This window comes from Chaetodon auriga, chromosome 14, assembly GCF_051107435.1.
Source record: "Chaetodon auriga isolate fChaAug3 chromosome 14, fChaAug3.hap1, whole genome shotgun sequence".
Classification (NCBI taxonomy): Eukaryota; Metazoa; Chordata; class Actinopteri; order Chaetodontiformes; family Chaetodontidae; genus Chaetodon; species Chaetodon auriga.
Genome location: NC_135087.1, coordinates 2,014,524 through 2,029,636, shown reverse-complemented (window position 1 = coordinate 2,029,636; position 15,113 = coordinate 2,014,524). Strand labels below are relative to the sequence as shown.

At 45.5% G+C, this 15,113-nt stretch overlaps 1 protein-coding gene across 1 annotated transcript in view; it reads right to left on the bottom strand.

Moving 5' to 3' along the window:
* syne2b (spectrin repeat containing, nuclear envelope 2b) overlaps window positions 1-15,113 on the bottom strand; it is a 106,596-nt gene that overhangs the window by 69,374 nt on the left and 22,109 nt on the right. Inside the window, exons 25-49 of the mRNA XM_076749029.1 lie at window positions 14,370-14,563; window positions 14,073-14,154; window positions 13,053-13,343; window positions 12,331-12,926; window positions 11,953-12,108; window positions 11,522-11,672; window positions 11,227-11,385; window positions 10,876-11,043; window positions 10,675-10,776; window positions 10,371-10,571; window positions 9,999-10,206; window positions 9,419-9,531; window positions 9,131-9,333; window positions 8,410-8,584; window positions 7,613-7,942; window positions 7,168-7,497; window positions 6,657-6,911; window positions 6,024-6,251; window positions 5,208-5,324; window positions 4,621-4,947; window positions 4,150-4,494; window positions 2,865-2,963; window positions 2,616-2,780; window positions 2,062-2,409; window positions 1,816-1,952 (exon numbers count right to left, since the gene is read on the bottom strand). Coding sequence (XP_076605144.1) covers window positions 1,816-1,952; window positions 2,062-2,409; window positions 2,616-2,780; window positions 2,865-2,963; window positions 4,150-4,494; window positions 4,621-4,947; window positions 5,208-5,324; window positions 6,024-6,251; window positions 6,657-6,911; window positions 7,168-7,497; window positions 7,613-7,942; window positions 8,410-8,584; window positions 9,131-9,333; window positions 9,419-9,531; window positions 9,999-10,206; window positions 10,371-10,571; window positions 10,675-10,776; window positions 10,876-11,043; window positions 11,227-11,385; window positions 11,522-11,672; window positions 11,953-12,108; window positions 12,331-12,926; window positions 13,053-13,343; window positions 14,073-14,154; window positions 14,370-14,563 — 5,480 coding nt within the window. The remainder of the gene's footprint in view (window positions 1-1,815; window positions 1,953-2,061; window positions 2,410-2,615; window positions 2,781-2,864; window positions 2,964-4,149; window positions 4,495-4,620; window positions 4,948-5,207; window positions 5,325-6,023; window positions 6,252-6,656; window positions 6,912-7,167; window positions 7,498-7,612; window positions 7,943-8,409; window positions 8,585-9,130; window positions 9,334-9,418; window positions 9,532-9,998; window positions 10,207-10,370; window positions 10,572-10,674; window positions 10,777-10,875; window positions 11,044-11,226; window positions 11,386-11,521; window positions 11,673-11,952; window positions 12,109-12,330; window positions 12,927-13,052; window positions 13,344-14,072; window positions 14,155-14,369; window positions 14,564-15,113) is intronic.

Below are 15,113 nucleotides of genomic sequence, written 5' to 3'. Positions count from 1 at the left end.
GCCGGTTTTGCCACAGAAGTTTCTGTTGGGTCTCTGGGTGATTCTTGAGAACTGAAAGTTTTTACCATTTCAGAATCTACCTTAGTTTGGGCAGGCTCTGGATCAGAGGCTGAAGTCTTGGACTTTCTTCTGGATGGTACAGGTGTAGTTTTCTCACCAACACTAGGTGCAGACGGCTCTATGACTTTTTGGATCAGTACAGGTTCCTCAACAGCAGGTTTCGTTTGTTCAGCTCCAGCAGGCTCAGCAGTGATATCTAGCTTTATATTGTTAATCTGTGCCTCTTCAGAGATGTTGTAACTTTGCGTTCTAAAAGGTTCTGAAGCACATGTTGTGCTCTGAGATTTTGTTTTTGTTGGTTCAGGTATGGTTTTCTCCACGCCGGGAATCTTTGCATCTGAAGTAGGCTTTAATGTTTTAGCACCAGACTCAGCTGAAACTGACATTTCATCATCAATAGATGGAGATTTTTCTGTTGAGGGAATGTTTTTCTGTAGTTTGACTTTGTGTATTTTCTCAGGTGAGTGCTTGATTTTTCGTGGTGGTGCCATTACAGGTGTCTTTGTCTCCTCTAGATTACCATGAAGGACATCAGGCAGCTTGTGTTTACTCCGTTCATCAAGTTCCTTAAAAAAAAGGAAAACATCAGCTTTCACAGAGTTACATAACTGTTTACTTTATATAAGTGATATTTAATAAATCATATAAAATATGTAAATGTATTCAACAGGATTTAAATACCTTTAAGCTCTGGCTGAGAGATGCCTTATGTGTGTCTGACTTTCTGAGTGTCTCTGAACCCTCTCTCTCCAGTTTCTCAAACAAGTCTGGCATCAAACAGTCTTTTAGAAACTGCTGGTGAGAAAGCGCCTCCTGCAGGCTGACCTGCAACTTTTCACCTTCATCAAATGCCACCTAACCCCAGAAGGAAAAAAAAAAAAGTTGAAGTCGTTGCAGTGATGAAAAATGTATGTTTGCGTGTGTGAAATGTCATGACAGTAAAAACAGTAAAAGCATTAAAAGACAGAAACCTGCAGAGAGGACTTGGACTCTGACGGCTTGCTGTGGTTCCATTCCTGCAGGGCGTGAAGACTGTCCATCAGACAGCGGGCCGTGTTTGCAGAGCAGGTACCCTGATGCTCACTCAGCCTGGACTTTAGACTGTGGAGATAATAGAATCATTATTGTAAACACAACATTTAGCATGGTATCAGCTGGTATTAAAGCAGATGAAATAAAAAGGTGCTTTTCGATCATAAAACAATGGGCAAACATACTAAATACGAGGTCAAGGGCAGACTAAAAAGGATATTTCTGTATGGATGTGTCATGTTGCTTGGTTGAAGAAACCAGACATTAGATTAGATATAATCCTCAGATGTTTTAAACAGGTTATATATAAGAAGAACTCTGTGTTTCCATGTCATTGTCAAGAGCACACTGAACCACTAAGGGATGTTGCAGGTATGTAAAAATAATTGAAACCTAAATTGAAGTAAAGGGATGCCAGCTGAGAATTTGTCATGGGGAATCTGTTCAAGAAGGCTACATACAGTTTAAAAAGCCCCAGCGGTGAATTGGACAGATGTTACTGCACATCACGTGAGTTTAGCTCGGTCTCTCTCTTTACATCCTGAGTGTAACAAAAATGTTTGAATCTAACATGAAGCAGTAAAATTAGTGGTGCTGGCTGCTTTACTACCTGGGTAATCAGAGCCATAATTAATAGTCTGTACAGCGTTTTTGTTGTTGTTTACCTATTTTTGACAGCCCTCCCAAAACAGAGAGGAAATGACATCAGCTGTGAGACATTACCTGTCATGTTGCTGGCATAGGGACTCCACCACAGTGGTAATTTCTGTTGGCAGCTCATCGGTGGCAGGTGTAGCCTTCACTTCTTGATGAAGGTCATGAACTTTGACACCCAAATCTTCAAGTGACTTCTCACAGTTCTACCAGGACAAAGACAAGGTCAACATCTTGTAACTCAGCCTAGTTAGATAAAAAAAAAGGGGGTTGTCACATCAGGATTTGTGCTTAGATGAATAAAACAGCACTAACCTGAAGGCTGTGCCAGTGCTGTTGGAGCTGAGCGATGTTGTTCTGTGGTTCACTGTAACTGAGCGCCTGGTCCAGAGAGCGGAGCTCCCACTGCAGGGCAGCAGCTCTCTCCTTCAGCCCCTGGGCCCTCTTGGCCAGCTGACCGTCCAGCTCCTCTAGCTGTGTTTCACAGGTCGTAAGGCGCTCCCTCACCTCCTGCTCCGAGGTGGCGCAGAGGTCGTGGAGATGGCTGACCTCCAGTGTCAGGGCATCCCGACCTCCAGGGGTACAGAGACTCAGCAAACTGTCCCTGGCAGAGTCCAGGTCCTTCATCTCTCTCTGCTCCCTGTCCACTGTCTGGAGCAAAGCCTGACATGCAGAGGGAAAGAGGAGAAACAGATTACTAGAATGCAGAAAGAACAGCTACAACCACAAACAATCATTTAATTAGGCTGTGTTCAGTTTTCTCATTGCCAAATATAACAGCTGTCATAACCACATTACATCTCACATCAGTATAACTTGTCTGCCAGGAGTCCAAGTAACAACTGTGTGTTTGTGCTTTATTATCCGACCTTCAGAGTGTTGACAGCACTGTGCAGACCCTGTCTGTCTGCTGGAGGAGTTCCCAGGCCTTTAACCTGCTCCCTCAGCCAGTCCTGGGCTGCTTCATGCTGCTCCACCAGCTGGGTGCACTGCCTCTCCGTCAGGATGCCCTGCTCCAGGTTAGCTACCACATCCTGAAAACAACAGTGGTTGTATTGTCAGACAGGGTAACTTGGCCATTGGTTGAACCCTTATTACTAATGTATTTGTGAACTCACAGTCAGCTCTTTCAGCAGAACAGGAATCGACTCCTCCTTGGCTGCCCAGGAGGGATCGGACCAGTCCTGGTCCTGTGTGATCTCAAACAGCTCTGCAGCCTTGAGAGGAACAGTGCAAAACAGGTTTAAACCTCATGCTGGATAACTTTGTGAGCAACTCAACCCGACAAGTTTTGTTTTGACTGACAAACATTAATAATAGACCAAAAACATATAGTTGAGGTTGCTTCCCTGTGAGGTTTCTACCTGCGTGCGGACGTCTGAGAGAACGGGGGCCAAAGCTGTGGTCTGGTCCAGCAGGCTCCGGGCCTGTTCCACCGCTTGTCTCCGCTCTCCCAGGCCCGGCCAGGGGAAGACACGTGGCAGGTCGGACGTCTGCTTCTGAAGCTCAGACAGACGGGCCTCAGCTTGGCCTCGCTGGCACTGACAGGACGCCACGCGCTCCACAACACCCTTCAACTGCCTGATTTGTTTAACAGCACATGTGACAACATTAGAAATATGATTCACAATTAATTCAGTCTAAATTCAAACTTCAGATTCAAGTGATCACAAACTGTAAAAACAAATCGATCCAGTATGTCTGATGTCTCTGAAGCTTGTGTTTGGAAATCAATCTCTGCAGTTTAATTCATGAAAGATATGGATTTTTGGTACAGAGATTTCAAAGGATTTAGAGTCAATAAGCAGAGCTGATAAAATGCAACCAAAGCCAGACTCTGTCACTAGGAGGGGCTTAAAGACACTGAAGCCACAGAGGGCTGAGCCTGGATGACAAGCTTCAGGCAGCTGATCTGTAGCTGAGTCTGCACACTGACATTTACATAAAAAGAAAAACTAAAATAGGTTTGCCCTCAGAAAGCTAAAATCAGCTTTCTGTACCTCTGTGTCTCCTCGGCAGCCTGCAGGACCGCCGTCCACTGCTGCTCAGTGTCTCTGACCGTCTGCTGAACCTCCAGTTTCTTGTCTCCCTCCAGGTCTTTTTGCTCACACAGACTCTGTGCTCGTCTCTTCAGCCCCATCACTCGAGCCTCACCATCAGACCTGGAGCTCAAGATGACCTAAAGACACAATGACACAGTGTTCTGACAGATATACGTGCACTGCTTTAGAAAAAAGCCTTTATGCATCCGTCGACTGGATATAACAAAAAAAAAAAGAGTATCTACAACTATTTTACTCTAAGTCTTTAGATATTGTACTTGAACACCCCTGTAGTTGAACATTACATATTAGACAAAAAAACAAAAAACAAAAACAAAAACCCTCATGTTTCATGTTCTACCTCTGCTGTGTTCAGTCTGTCCTCAATCTGAGCCCGGCTGCCCTGAGTGCCGCTCCCTTTGGACTCGGCCTGTTGCTGCAGCTCTTTAACCCAGGTTTTGGTGCTCCCTGCTTGGGTACGAAAGGCCTCCAGCTCCCTGGAGAGCGAGTACTGGACCTCAGCTTTCTTCAGAGTGTTCTCAGCGGACTGCAGGACTGTCGTCCACTGTTCCTCCGAATCTTTGACCCACTGCTGAGCCTCCTGTCTCACGTTCTCCTCCAGGTCCTCCTGGTCAGACAGACTCTGACTCTGCCTCTTCAGCTCTGTCAGCTTGGAGTCTCCCTCAGGCTTACAGCTCAGGATGTTCTGAGGAAGAAATAAAAATGAAAAAGCATGAAGTGAAGGAGGGAAAACTTGAATTATGCTTCACAAAATTTAGACAAAGACTGAAAATTGGATGCTCGTGAGCTAAACCAAAACACTGAAACTGACCTGTGCAGTGGTTATCGTCTTTTCTAGGTCTGTCTGACGATCCAGAGACAGCAGGCTCTGCTTCTTGTCTTCCAGCCAGTTTCTGGTGTTTTCACTCAGATCTCTGAAGTCCTTCAGCTGGCCCTCCAGAGCACACTGCCTTTCAGCCTGATCCAATGCTTGTTTAGCATTTTGCATGACTCTCGTCCACTGCTCCTCAGCGCCTCGAACTTTTTGTTGAAGCTCTTGTTTTTTGTGTTCCTCGAGGTCCTGACCGCACAAACTCTGGCCTCGTCTCCTGAGCTCCTGGAGCTTGGAGTCTCCGTCTGGCTTGGAGCTCATAATGGCCTGCAGATGAGATACAGACATCACATCCCATCCTTAAGACTTGTCATGATCTGTGAAATCCACAGTATCATTGTTTGATTGGGACACAAACCTGCTTGTTCGGGTCATTTTAGTTTGTGACTGATAAAACATAAACAGGGTTGGTGAGACCAAAATCTCTGAGCTAAAAGAGGCTTAAAACATGTCTTACCATTAGCTGCATTTGTGAAAAACTCTTTTATCATCAGTGCATTTTGTGCTAACGTGACCCGTCGGCTCACCTGGGCTGAGTGCAGTCTGTCCTCAGCTTTGGATTGGCTTTTCAGCGAGTCCACTTTTTGTTGGAGGTCAGTAAGCCAGCTGCCAGCGTCCTGCTGATGGGTATCAAATTCTCTCAGCTGAAAAGGAAAAGGTACGAACATAAGAGGTGGTTCAAAATGGATCCATGAAAACTGCCCTTTTACAAGAAGGGCTCAACTTACTGTTTACTCACAGTAGACTGGCATTAAGAATATTTAATATGTTGAGAATGAGCCAGGTTGTTTTCCAATAAACCTCAGTAAACATGCTCAGTTTAGCAGCCTTTTGGCTGAGGCCCTGGGGGTCTCCACTCACAGCAAAAGCCATGCATTTCTGTTTTTTGTGCACTTTTAAGGTGGCGTGAGTCATTCTGGAGAAAGATTGCTCCTCACGGTCCATTAGTTGTCCAAAATCTGTAACACAGCCCTGCTCTGTAAATGGGAAACAAAGTGGACCGAGCCCAACAACACTACTCCAGCCAATCAGCCCAGGTGGCATTCTTACTCCTGCTCTGGATGAGGGGAAGGTGACCTTTAAGTAGTTCTACCTTAACAACTAAAAAGAGGAAAAAAAGAAAGAACCAAAATGGAAGAAAAAAATTTCAAAGAAAGTGCTCATGACATTTTTGTTGCCTGTGTTGTGTTGTGTTGAGCAGGTAACTGACTGAATACTGTTAAACAAATTCAATGTACAGTGTCCATAGTCATTACTTTACGTGCTGGCTTTCAGCGGCAGCACAGGCTTTCACACTCAGCACTCAGTTAAGTCCCACAGCAGATTACGGTCTATTCTCTTACCTCCATCTTCCTCCTCTCAGTCTTCTGGGTGACCTCAGCTCCTGCAGCAGCTTCGACGTGCTTAGCATCCTGCAGGACTGTCCTCCACTGCTCCTCTGTGTCTCTGACTGTCTGCTGAACGTGGACTTTCCTGCCCTCGTCTGCATCCGGGAGGTCGCACAGACTCTGGCCTCGCCTCCTCAGATTGTTGACCTTACAGTCACCTTCAGGTTTGGAGCTCAAGATGGTCTGCAGACAAACACAAAACAGTCATTAAATGCAGTAACGAAGTCATTCAACCTTTGGATATTTAAAACCAGGAATGAAGAGGAGCAAGAGTTGGACTAGAATACTTAGATCAGAAAAACAGCAAATTGATTTAAGAAACTTCACTACGCTTTGATTTTCATAGCCACAAAATGTAAAGTTTGTCCTCAGAGTGGTGCCTCAGGAAAGGTTCATTTGGGCTTGAAGCAGTCTGCTAACCTTAGCATGCTAATGTTGACGTCTGGCTTTTCTGGCTCTAATATTGCCCATATCTCATTAAAGCAACTCATCAAAATTCAATAAATGCATTTTGCTATAACAGCACAGTGAGTTCAAACAGACCTGAGCTGTGAGATTTCTCTCTTCAGGTGGTGTGTGACGGCTCACAGACTGTAGATTCTGTTGTCTGTCTCTGATCCAGGTCTGAGTGTCTTTACTCTGAGTGTCGAAGTCGTCTGAAAGAGCTCGCAGCTCTGCCTGTCTGGCTGCTTGCAGAACTGTTCTCCACTGCTGCTCGGCGTCTTTCACCAGCTGCTGAACCTCTGCTTTCCGGCTCTCCTCCAGATGATCACCCAGACTTTCACCTCGTCTCTTCAGGTCGAGCAGCATGGACTCTCCCTCAGGTTTGGAGGTCAAAACAGCCTGAAGGTGATGACACAGAAGGGGTGGTGTGGGAATTTAGAGGTCAGAAGTTGCCTGGACTCAACATTACTCGAGTTAGTGAATCAAACTAGTGTTTTTTGTAGTGGTGAAACAAAAAGCCTCTGTGAGTGAAATCAAACCGTGCAGACAAAAACACAAAGGCTTCTGAAAAAAATACAACACTGAGACTAAAATATATTTCAATAATAAAAATAATCTCCTCTATTCTGAAGTCAAACCTGGCTTGTGAACTCACCTGTGCGACCTCTAACCTTTCCTCAAACTGCACATGACCACCATGTGGCAACAGCTTCTGCTTGTGTTCTTTGATCCAGGACTGGATGCTTTCACTTTGGGTTTTGAAAGCATCAAATTCCCGCTCAGCGGCAGCTTCAGTCTCTGCCTTCTTGAGAGCCTCCTCGGCAGCCTGCAGGACCTTCCTCCACTGCTCCTCTGTGTGACTGACCGCGTCCTGAACCTCTCGTCTCCTGCTCTCATCCAAGCCCTGGTTGTCACACAGACTCTGGCATTGTCGCTTCAGACCCTGGAGCTTTGAATCCCCATCAGGCTTGGAGCTCAGAGTAGCCTGAAGAGAACAAATATCCCTTTAGGAGGCGTCTACCATCAAAAGAGAGCTTAAAAGATGTTCTATAAACACACCACAATGTTAACAAACTGATCCACAACCATTAAAAAGTCACCTGTGCAATCTGAGGCTTTTCTTCAACTTGCATGCAAGCACTGAGCGACTGCAGGTTCTGCTCCTGGTCTCTAATCCAGGACTGGACATTGTCATTCTGGGCTTTGAAAGCATCGAAGTCCTTGTCTAACAGGGCTTGTGTTTCTGCCTTGTTGAGGGCCTGTTCAGCTGCCTGCAGAGCCATCCTCCACTGCTCCTCAGTTTCTCTGACGGACCGCTGAAGCTCCTGTTTCCTGCTCTCCTCCAGGTCCTCCTGCTCACTCAGACCTTCACTTTGTCTTCTCAGGTTGTTCACCTTAGAGTCTACCTCAGGTTTGGAGCTCAGGATGGCCTGATGACAAAATTGAAGAATTATAAAAGTTTCTAGAAAAGCAAAACACATTTTAATGATGTTAGTGGTGTAGCTACAGGAAGCACAAATATCAGTGTGTCAGTCTGTCGGTCCAGATTGAACCATCTCAACATTTCTTTAATGAATGAAATTCTGTACTGACATTCCTGGCCCTCACAGGATGAATCCTAATGACTCCTCATCTTGTGCCACCAACAGGTTAAAACTAAATTGTGTGTATTTCTTAGAATTCCCTGTAATTCTATACTTCATAGCTAACTTTCACTGAAGTGAAGAATGGTGGAATAAAAGACAAAGACGGGAGAAAGAGAAACAGGGTGTTCACCTCCAGAAGAAAAAGAAATAACGAGCATGATCGGTCAAAGTTTGTCTGCTGTGTTAAAGTTGGTATTTCATTCATTTTCTCGGTATTCTAATGTCTGAGTTTTGAACTCGCTTTCACTGACCTGAGCTTTGTTCTTCATCTCCTCTGCCTTGGCGTCTGTGCCAGAGGAGGTGAGGGGCTGCAGGAGGTCAGTTATCCAGGTCCTGGTGCTCTTAGTCTCTGTATTTAATTTGTCAAATTCCACCTCCAGGGCGCTCTGGGCTTCTGCCTGCTTCTGCAGCCTGGCTTCCAGGTTTCTGTAGCGTTGAATCAAGTTATCACCATCCTTTAGGAGGCTTTCCGCTCTGACGCCTTGTCTGCGTACTGATGCCAACACCTCACTGAGGGTCTCAGCTCTGCCACTGTCACATGGAAGGAAAGGCAAAGCAAATATGTTTTATAGCACCTTTCAACAACAAGGCAATTCAGAGTGCTTTAACTAAGACATAATGCATTAAGACATGAGACAGAAGGTATGCAAGACACGTGGAAACAACAAAAGCATGACACCTCTCATCCTGAAGGTCTTTGAGAAGAAGTTTGACTTCATTTGATTCCACCGACTGCTTTTCTTTGGTCTGCAGCCAATCACGGAAGCTATCGTGTTGCTTCTGCAGACTAGACAACAAAGGGCACAAACCAACAAACATGCTTCCTTAATGGTTACAACAACAACTAACTTTTCACGGCAGTTTGCATGATTCCTGACCAAAACAGGCCACATTTCAGACTTTTTCAACAGCATGAAATGTATTTATCTTCATTTGCAGACTTGCTATTGAGGAAACCAAAGAAGTAATTACCTGTTCAAGTCACTGAGGAGCGACTCCATTTGTTTCTGCCTGTTGTGGCAGTGGGTTCTGAATGTGCCCACCTCCTCCTGCTGCTCCTTCAGCCAGTCGGTGAACTCAGAGAGCTGCTGTGGAGGAACCTTCTGGCCGCCTCTCTCCAGCCGATCTCTCAGCTGGTTCAGACGTTTCTCTGCATCCTTGGATTTTAAGAAACCCTGATGGACATAAGGGACACTGTGAGGAGCCATTCATCATGCAGCAATCTACAGCGTCTCTCGACCCATCAACTTATTAACTTACAGAGAGTCTTTGCAGAGATGTTTCCACATCTGTTCTGCTCTCAGGGTTCTCAAAGCACTCATTGACAGACAGCTGCAAGTCCTGGAACCATCCCTCAAACAGCTGCCTTTCATCTGAATGAAAAAGAAAAACTATTAACATCACATATGTTTGCAAAATATCATTCATAAACAGAAAATTTAAAAAAAAGCCAAATGGGTGAAAATCAGGCCCGTTCCCATTGACATTGAGGCAAAGTTCATTTATTCTATATGGGGAACAGAAAACATCCAGCACATTCATCAGAAACACCCACAAGCACCACGACAAACAGTGCTCATATTGCTCTGTGTCCACTGGAGATGTTATTTGTTCATGTGTGCTTATATGTATACTGGTATGTATCTACCATTATAGCCAGTATATGTATACTGGCTATAATGGTAGATTTCAGTGGCTGTTTCCAAATAGCAATGCCACCATGGTAAAAAAAAAAAAAAAAAAGCACATCACAGTTGGCAGCACATAAATGAAAACACACCCAGTTCCTTTTCCCACAAGATACCATAAAGCAAACCGGGCAAATAACCACAACAGTAACCTTTGATGGCCTCGAGCAGGCCTTTGTCCCTCTCCTCTCTCTTCAGGTGGATCATGTCCTTGGTGTGGGAGATGGCCTCTCTCAGCCTGCAGCAGTCTGCAGACAGCGCCTCCAGCACCTGAGGACTGGCCACACTTGAAACCAAACCCACCTCCTTCAGGACAGCCTCAGACTGCTCCTCCTGAGCCTCCAGATCATCACACAGATCCTGGTGAGGATGAGATTAAACAGTGAAAATGGCAACTCAAAAAGTCAGGATCAAACTTTGTAATGCATCTTAGTTTATGAACATGTTTACATTCCACAGAGGGTAAACCAGCACAATATATTAATTACACTTATTCTGTCTTAATATTACGAACAGGTGTGTACCTGGATCTGGACTTCCACCTTTGGCTGTGAAACATCAATCTTGCTGAGAGAACACTGGATCTTCTCTACAGCTGACTGGCACTCCTGTATCTTCTCGGCCAGGTGTGTCTTCACAGCTACCAGTTCCTCAAAGACGTCGGTGCAGTCAGTGAAAAGCTCCTTCACCTGCTCCATCCTCTTCTTCAGCTGGGTTTCCATCACCTTATTGGTACATTAGAGAAAGGATACAGACATTACAAAAGAAAGGTGAATATCAACTGAAGTAACGCTAGAAGGTATCACATCGGTCAACGGTTGAACTCACCTGCAGCTCCAGCGGTGCCTCCTGAGTCTGCAGCATCTCCTGGATCTCCGCAGACTTCTTGTGGAAATGCTCAATGTTCTCCTCATTGGCATGGATCTCATCCTATGAAGCAATGAAAAACACAACTCAAAATGACCCTTTAGGGAGGCTGCTCAGGCTACCTGTAGAGCAATAAGAATTTAACTTCTATTGGGATCTTACCCTCATGTCAAGTACTTGTTGCTCACTGCTGAAGGGATGGCTCTCTGCAAACAGGGCCAGTTTGGCCCCCGCCCAGGCGTCCACCTCTCCCCCAAGCATCAGCTGCTTCTCCCACACCTCCAGCCCCACTCGAAGGTTATCCATGTAGGCATCGGTCTTCTCTGTCACCTGCAAGGCCGACACAAATGAGCAATGTTCAATCAAGTTAAGCTGAAAACAGAAGTGTTCCAGTCACAGCTATCAGTAATCTAGAATTTAGTTTTTTTTATTTTTAACTTGTGCTGCTTTGAGTTTTAATTCTACAGTGCTTTATCCACATGCAGGGGATGAAGGGGAGATGTTGATGCTTACATCCAGCCAGCTGTCCATGAGTGTGTCAGCCTCTGCTTCAAAGGGAGACTCACTACAGTCTGGGAATTTCTTCAGTTGGGACTGTAGCTGTCTGCAAACTCCCCTCATCTCTTCCATATGCTCCCCAAGACCACCCAGTTCCTCCTTAATATCACCGACCTGGACGGATGCAAACGTGCAAACACACACTCACATTCTGCATATAAAGTGAGTTGGTCATAGCATTATGGAAGTCACTTCTGGATGCACACCTAATAATTCGAAATGGGATGTAAATGTGATTTTGTGGACAAACCTTAGTTATACTTCTCTGCAGGTTGTCCTTGCCCATGTAGGAAGCCCGATCGCTTATCGTCTGCTCTGCCTTCCGCATGGTGTTGCTCAGGTGACTGCGGCAGCTCTGGAACTTCTTCAGAAGCTCCAGCAAGTCGCTGCACTGCTTCTTACTGCCAGAGGAAGCACAAAAGAGAGGGAGTTTTAAGTGATTCTCGCTGTCTGTTTTCCATACATACACTGCTGCAGGCCAACAGTAGCTGTGAGCAGGAAACAGAACTGTGAGAATAACCTGAATATCCTACAGGCTAATATCACCATTTTATCAAAGACATGCATATCCAATAGAAGCTGAGTGCAGAGCAGTCACTTCTTCCTAACGGTTTCATTTTAGCTGATTCGTTTATTTATTTCGTTACTTGAGCTGAACATGCTTCTCTCCGCCTAACATACCTGTCAGAAAAAACTCTCTGAGTCTCGTTCCGCTGAGTCTCCAATTCCTGAAAGATGTCTTCTCCTCCTCCCTGTTTCTCCTGAAGTTCACGGAGGTTCTCGAGCTCTGCATGCTGAGCCTGCAGCTGACCCTCCAAGTCTGACAGGGCACGAAGCCTGGAAAGAAACAAGATTATCAAGACATTACTTTAGGAAATCAGGCTTTTAATTCTGCTTCACAGCAAAGTAAAAAGAGCACACTCATTACAAGAATATAAAAAAAGAAAACACTTGGCCTAGTCCTGAAAAACAAGTAAGTGCACATTACAAAATTAGTTACAACCACCAAAAAGACAGCTTAAGTCTTGTTGTATCAGAGTGACGACATACAACACGCACCTGTGTTGCACAGCAGGCATGGTGGGTTCATTCAGGCCTCGAGTTTCAATCGTCTCCTGCAGCTTCCTCAGCTCCCCCAGCAGCGTCCTCTTCCTCAGACCCAGGGATTTGCTCTGTGTCTCCTTCTGGATGTCCTTCTGCTGGCTGGCCAGCCCACTGTCAGCCTCCTCCAACCTTCTCAGCAGAGCAGTCACCATATCCAGGCAGGAGGCCGGGACACCATCCCTGGTGACTGTCAGCCTGGCCCCTTGCAGGAGCAGATCCAGCTGAGGCGCCTTTTCTTTCAGACTGTCGATGCTCTGGCTGATCAGTGCCAGCTTGGAGCGACAGTCCTGCAGTACCTGAGCGTCACTGCAGGGGGCGGCTTGGACTCCAGAGATGTCTTCATCCACAGTACGCAATGACATGAGGAAGCGGTCGAGGGCGCGGGCGGCCGCTTCACTCTTTCGGACCTGCTGTCGAAGCTGATCCAGACTGGTTCTGTGAGCCTCAACCTCACGGGACAGCGGGAAGCAGTCTCTGGGGTCCAAATCGCTGGATTCAGGGTCCAGACGGGACACCTGGTCCTGCTCACTCTGTATGTTCTCATCCAGTTCCTATGGCAAACAGAGACAAAGAGTAAGGTGAGATGAGAAGGCTGCAGAGTGTGAGATTAGTTTGTGAGGTCAGCGTACACATTTTCCTGCCAATGCTTGGCACTGAATTCATGGCTGACAGAAAACCTTAATATCTTTCAGGATGTTGGTGTTGGCCAGTGTGAAGCCACTGATGTCTTTGGGCTGCCTCAGGTAGCGGTCCAGACGGTCGGTGAAGTCCACCATGTGGTTCTCAGTGGAGTCGATCTGTCTGAGGGCGGCACCCAGAGAGCTTCCTCTCCTCTGAAGGTTGGACTGTTGGCTGCGCCACTGCTCCTGTAGCTCCGCCTTCTCCTGCTCCAGACCAGTGTTCCCGCTCACCTGGGAACACTGGTTTGCATACTCAGACCACAGAGACTCTGTCTCCTGTCTCAAGAACTGGAAAAGATGGAGCTCAGTTCAACTATGCTGGGAAGTCATGTGGATTGATTCACTTAGTAAAAATAGTACAGACGCAAATGTTGACTCCAGACACCGAAGCAACATTCCAATAATTACTGCATATTTAAATCTGTTTCTGATACACACAGACTCATACTGTACCTGTATTTCTTGGAGCCGTGTGTGCAGGCCTTTCAGAGAGACGGAGTCAGACGGAACATCTTTGATGCTCTGTTCATTTTTAGCCAGTTGGGTTTGCAGAGTCCTCTTACAATTCTCATATCTTTTCATAAATTAAAACAAAGACAAACACTAAATACAATGACCTCCAAATAGTTTTGAACAACACAGTGTGTTATGTTAGCTTATCAAAGCCTAGACTGAGCTAAATTCAGTCTACCTTTCTAAAGCATCCTTTTTGGTGACTTCTTCCTCTACAGATGCTTGTTTTTCAACCTCCCTCCTCTCCACACTGACGGTCCTCGTCACTTGAAACACCTTAAAAAAAGTAAAAGCACATTATCGGTTATTTCAAACCTCTGCAGTTGCTCAATGGCTGTCTGTAAAAGACAGAATGTCATTAGAGGTATAAATGCAGAAAACAAAGATGTGAAACAGCTATGACTGGGGAGGTGACAGCATGGTCTGCAAAGGTCTGAAAAAGGTGTGAAGGAACACGTTGGTTAAACTTTAAGAGCACAAGGTTTCAGTGGGAGTGAGTCATACCTCAGCTGACAACTGAGGCTTGTCACTTGGTCTTGTAGGTTCCTTTTGCATGGTCACATCCTCGCTGAAGGCAACAGGGATCCTGTGAAACCGAAATGACGATAATAATTTTGACCAGTTTTCCTTTAAAATTGTATCTTGAAGGTCCAGGGAAAAACGCAAAAGACTCTGGAATGTTTGGCTCATGAAGGAGCTTCATGGAGCACAGATCATCTACAATATCAAATTTCACTACTAAAATCCTTAATTTGCATAGACTTCAATGTAGAAAAAAAAAAAAAAAAAAAGATATCTCACCGAGAATCAGGGAGTGGGGCGTCTTGGTCTCCGCTGAACTGGCGCTGGATGGCAGCCAGCCTCTTCTCACACTCTCTCAGTTGAGTCTGGGCCAGGCGGTGAGCATCCTCAGGGCTCAGGGTGTCACACAGCTCTTTTAAGGCCTCCAGGTGCTGCCCTGCCTGGGCGAAGCTGCCATCCGCTGAGATACAAGCCTGGTCAATGTTGACAGAGCAGAAACACTAAGTCAACTGGCATGCTAACAACTAAATCTGGAGCCAGGTGAGACCATTTTCACCTTGCTTGTCCTGCTTAATACCGTAGCAATATTACAGAATCACACTTACGTCTGGTTTTGACAGCTTTACAGATAACACACAAGCCAACCTACACATGACAGCAGCTCACCAATGTCCTGCACCAAAAAATACTAGAATGCTGTTTTCATCTTTCATCTGAAAATGTGATTTCTTCTATACTGTTACTATATGCAGAGTAACTGCTGAGAATTTCATCCAAATTATGGAATTTTTCATAATCTTACTTTGCGGTGTATGTTTACAGTGTTTTTCTTTTGTAGCCCAGCAAGTTAGAAAAAAATCAAGAAACTAAATAGTGTTATATGGTTCTGTAAACACACCTCAACAAAAACAGCACTCTCTTAAAAAGCAGCAGAATGAAGTGTTGCAATTACCAAGTCCCACTGACAGAATCTCCTTTGAGGCATACAAAGAGGAAGGAAGAAAAAAGTTCAATATGCGGAGC